The sequence below is a fragment of the Pseudophryne corroboree genome, assembly GCF_028390025.1.
Source record: "Pseudophryne corroboree isolate aPseCor3 chromosome 3 unlocalized genomic scaffold, aPseCor3.hap2 SUPER_3_unloc_56, whole genome shotgun sequence".
Taxonomy (NCBI): domain Eukaryota; kingdom Metazoa; phylum Chordata; class Amphibia; order Anura; family Myobatrachidae; genus Pseudophryne; species Pseudophryne corroboree.
In genome coordinates this window covers 418,010-422,914 of record NW_026967548.1, presented here as the reverse complement: position 1 = coordinate 422,914, position 4,905 = coordinate 418,010, and the positions used below count along the sequence as shown (strand labels likewise).

General features: G+C 40.4%; 1 protein-coding gene across 1 annotated transcript; it reads right to left on the bottom strand.

The window, feature by feature from the left end:
• LOC134984458 (zinc finger protein 260-like) lies at positions 1–2,435 on the bottom strand. Its single transcript, XM_063950034.1, has one exon. It carries the CDS (start codon positions 2,401–2,403, stop codon positions 187–189), a length of 2,217 nt encoding a protein of 738 aa, XP_063806104.1. The 5' UTR covers positions 2,404–2,435; the 3' UTR covers positions 1–186.
• Between the last annotated feature and the right edge of the window lie 2,470 nt (positions 2,436–4,905).

Below are 4,905 nucleotides of genomic sequence, written 5' to 3'. Positions count from 1 at the left end.
GTCATCTGCATAGCAGTGGTAGACAAGGACATGACATCTCTTTGTTTCACCCTGCGGTAGCATGTATATTGCAAAAAGCATGGGAGATAGCATAAGAACCTTCAAAAACATTCCATGGCAATGATCAGTATACTCTAGAATAAAATGTTAACTCACCTGATGACTATTATGTGCAACAAGAGTGATTTATTTCTCAGAGTATAGAAATGGTTTCTCACCAGTGTGAGTTCTCTGATGTGTAACAAGACCTGATTTGTGTGAAAAACATTTCCCACACTTAGAACATGGAAATGGCTTCTCACCTGTGTGACATCGCTGATGTGTAAATAGTTGTGATTTCTGTGTAAAACATTTCCCGCACTCAGTGCAAGAAAATGGCTTTTCACCTGTGTGACTTCTCTCATGTATAACAAGGTGTGATTTTTGTGTAAAACATTTCCCACACTCAGAGCAAGAAAATGGCTTTTCACCTGTGTGACTTCTCTCATGTATAACAAGGTGTGATTTTTGTGTAAAACATTTCCCACACTCACAGCAAGAAAATGGCTTTTCACCTGTGTGACTTCTCTCATGTATAACAAGGTGTGATTTACTTAAACAAAATTTCCCACACTCACAGCAAGAAAATGGCTTCTCACCTGTATGACTACTCTGATGTGTAACAAGAGCTGATTTCTGTGTAAAACATTTCCCACACTCAGAACAGGAAAACGGCTTCTCACCTGTGTGACGTCTCTGATGTCTAACAAGAACTGATTTACATGCGAAACATTTCCCACACTCAGAACAGGAAAACGGCTTCTCACCTGAGTGACTTCTCTGATGTGCAACAAGAGCTGATTTCCGTGGAAAACATTTCCTACACTCAGAACAGGAAAATGGCTTCTCACCTGTGTGACTACTCTGATGTGTAACAAGAGCTGATTTCTGTGTAAAACATTTCCCACACTCAGAACAGGAATACGGCTTCTCACCTGTGTGACTTCTCTGATGTTTAACAAGATCTGATTTCTGTGCAAAACATTTCCCACACTCAGAACATGGAAATGGCTTCTCACCTGTGTGACTTCTCTCATGTATAACAAGGTGTGATTTTTGTGTAAAACATTTCCCACACTCACAGCAAGAAAATGGCTTCTCACCAGTGTGACTTCCCTGATGTTTAATAAGATCTGATTTGTGTGCAGAACATTTTCCACACTCAGAAAATGGAAACGGTTTCTCACCTGTGTGAGTTCTCTGATGTGTAATAAGTTGTGATTTCTGGGTAAAACATTTCCCACACTCAGAGCAAGAAAATGGCTTCTCACCTGTGTGACTTCTCTGATGTGTAATAAGTTGTGATTTCTGGGTAAAACATTTCCCACACTCAGAGCAAGAAAATGGATTCTCACCTGTGTGACCTCTCTGATGTGTAATAAGTTGTGATTTCTGGGTAAAACATTTCCCACACTCAGAGCAATAAAATGGCTTCTCACCTGTGTGACTTCTCTGATGTATAACAAGATCTGATTTGTGTGCAAAATATTTCCCACACTCAGAACACGGAAATGGCTTCTCACCTGTGTGACTTCTCTGATGTGTAACAAGACCTGATTTGTGTGCAAAATATTTCCCACACTCAGAACATGGAAATGGCTTCTCACCTGTGTGACTTTTCTGATGTGTAACAAGACCTGATTTGTGTGCAAAACATTTCCCACACTCTGAACATGGAAATGGCTTCTCACCTGTGTGAATTCTCTGATGTCTAACAAGTTGAGAATTCTGGGTAAAACTTTTCCCACATTCAGAGCAAGAAAATGGCTTCTCTCCTGTGTGACTTCTCTGATGTATAACAAGATCTGATTTGTGTGCAAAACATTTCCCACACTCAGAACATGGAAATGGCTTCTCACCTGTGTGATGTCTCTGATGTATAACAAGTTGTGATTTCCGTGCAAAACATTTCCCACACTCAGAACATGGAAATGGTGATGTACCTGTGTGACATCTCTTATGTGCATCAAGAGTTGTTTTGTATGTAAAACATTTCCCACACTCAAAACAGGAATATGGTTTCTCACCTGTATGTACTCTCTTATGTATTACAAGAAGTGATTTCTTTGCAAAACATTTCCCACACTCAGAACATGGAAATGGCCTCTCACCTGCCTTACCTGTGTGTGGGTTAATATGCTTTGTGTTCTGTGTAAAACTTTTGGCATCTATAGAACAGGGAAACACTGTATCTACTCTCAGAGCTGTAACAGATGCACCAATATCAGAGTGATCAGGAGAACATTTCCCAGGATCAGAGGGATCAGCTGACAAAGCTGGATGTATAATTGGGGTAATGGGGTTGGCTCCTGGAGAATCCTGTCTACTGTCATTATCTTTTATGTCACAATACGGGGATAACATTAGATGTCCTTCTGAGATCCTGCTTGTGTGTCCATCTGCTGGAAATAAAATACATTATGGAAATGTGACATTTTCTGTAACAATATTAATCTTGTAAACAATAGGAGAAGACGACTCTCTGGGACACTTAAAGGCCCTACACACTAAAAGATTATCTGTCCAATCTGGCTGATTGGAAAGAAAATCTGGCAATGGCTGGGAGCAAATGACAATCAACAATGTGCTACCAAAATCAAGAAAATGGACAAAAACAGTTCAGATAAATTGGTTTAATGAAACAAACTTAACCAAATTGTCTTAAAGTCCATTTTTGTCTGTTTTCCAATGTTTGAGAGCAAATAGTGAATTGCCATTTGCTCCCATACATTTTCAGATTTTCTTTCCAATCAGCCAGATTGGACAGATAATCTTTTAGTGTGTAGGGCCCATTAATTGTAAATGTGTGTGTATCATAAAACATCATTTTTAATGAAGGCTTTACAATATTGTGTCTCAGACTATCATTGTGTCCACCCTCCTGAGAACACTCACAATAACAAATGTAATATTATAATAAGACTTAGATATATCTCTCTCTCGTACTGGTAACTATCCATGAAGTATAAATGGAGATGTAGTCACTCGCCAAGTCCTATGTCAGCACCAATGTAAAACAATATATGGGGAACATATCGTATGAATTGGAGATTCTAGATGAACAATAACATCAGTCATATGAGCTGATGGATCAGAGAAATGTCTCCTAACGTTACTCCTGGAAGCATTGGTAAGGAAGCATTCCTTTATATGTGTGCTCATACGCTGGTAAGCCTCTACATGTGTTACTCACCCTTATATGAGGTGTATTGCTACAGCAGAGTAGGTGTGGAACAAGGGGGCAGATGTATTAACCTGGAGGAATAAGGAAGTGATAAACCAGTGATATGTGCAAGGTGATAAAGGCACCAGCCAATCAGGTCCTAACTGTTAATTTGCATATTGGAGCTGATTGGCTGGTGCCTTTATCACATTGCACATATCACTGGTTTATCACTTCCTTATGCCTTCTCCAGGTTAATACATCTGCCCCAAGGTACTTTGCATGCAATACACCATATAATACCCTGTAATCATCATCTGCTAGGTTATAATACACTGTTACACCCCCATCATCAGTGTCTTACCTCTATTCTCTCACTAGTAATAAGGATGATGTGTGTACGGTAAGTATGATACAGAGAATTACATATCAGAATCTATACAGCTGCCGCCATACTTCTGCTTCTCATACGTGTGCTACTGGCAGCAGTGAACATCTGAGTGAGAGTGCAGGGAAGACAGCAGAGTCTGATGAGAAAGAGATTGGATCTTCCTTTGCAGGGATGTACCACACTTGATAGTATATAAAATAACAACTAAGAGGGTCGTTGGCTGAGTCCATCCAGATGTGTTTTCTGGATCTCTCCTCACTAAGTGGCTTCTTATCTACCCTACCTGATAGCTTACCATGCCTCCAAAAAAGGTTAAAAAGGTACCAAATCGGCTCCACCTGTCCATCTCTTTGGTACCTCGAATTCAGGTGGTCCTTTTAAGACTGCTACAACATCATCTGCATCTTCTTGTCCATTGCACAGCCCAGCTGTAATGGCTGAAGACGTCTTAAGACACTCTAGATGGTCCTGTTACTCTACACTCTATACATTCTATGTTATCTACATTTAAGGACTGAAATAACCTTAGAACTTAACTCTAATATTCAAGCTTTAAGGTCCGATATCAGTGAGATTGGCACTCGTACAGACTAAGATGAAAGAGATTGTTGCATCTCACAAAGATCTGATTTCAGCACATGACACTCTTCAGGAAGACCCAGTTTCTATTATTGATAAAGTCATTGATTTAGAAGACTGGTCTCGGATAAATAATATCAGAATAATGGGCATTACAGATTCTGTTACAAATGCTGAGCTTTATGATTATGCCACGTTCCTCTTTTCAGAAACTTCCACCGAAGGCTCCTGCAGTGGACCTTCTTATTGATAGGATCCGTAGATGCACAAAGTCCAAACAGGCCCATATCCAAGCACCGAGGGACACTCTGCTCAGGGTCCACTTTTTCACATTAAAGAAGGCATTCTACTAGCCGCTTTGTCTTCCTCATCCACAGCTGAGTGCCTGAATAATCTGCGCTATTTCTACATATTTCTCCTGTGACGCTGGCCAAAAGGCGTCTATTTCACCCAAGGAAATGTGCAATACAAATGGGGCTTTCCTACTAACCTTATTGTAATGCGATACGGCGCCTTCACAGTGATACCTTCACCCGAGGATGGCCCTGCTATTCTGAAAAAGTGGGACATTCCTGTTGACAGTCCTTCATGACACTTTACCTAAGCCAATCCCGGAGGAGTTGTCTTCCATCTCGAAGTAATATGATAAAGGAGTAAGAGTGTTACAGACACTCAGAGTTTATTTCCTACTGTAACATGTGCCAACTGGGACTAAGTTACCGGGCATGGATCT

Coding starts and splice junctions, on each gene's coding strand:
- LOC134984458 (XM_063950034.1), bottom strand. CDS start 2,403: ATGTTATCCCCGTATTGTGACATAAAAGATAATGACAGTAGACAGGAT.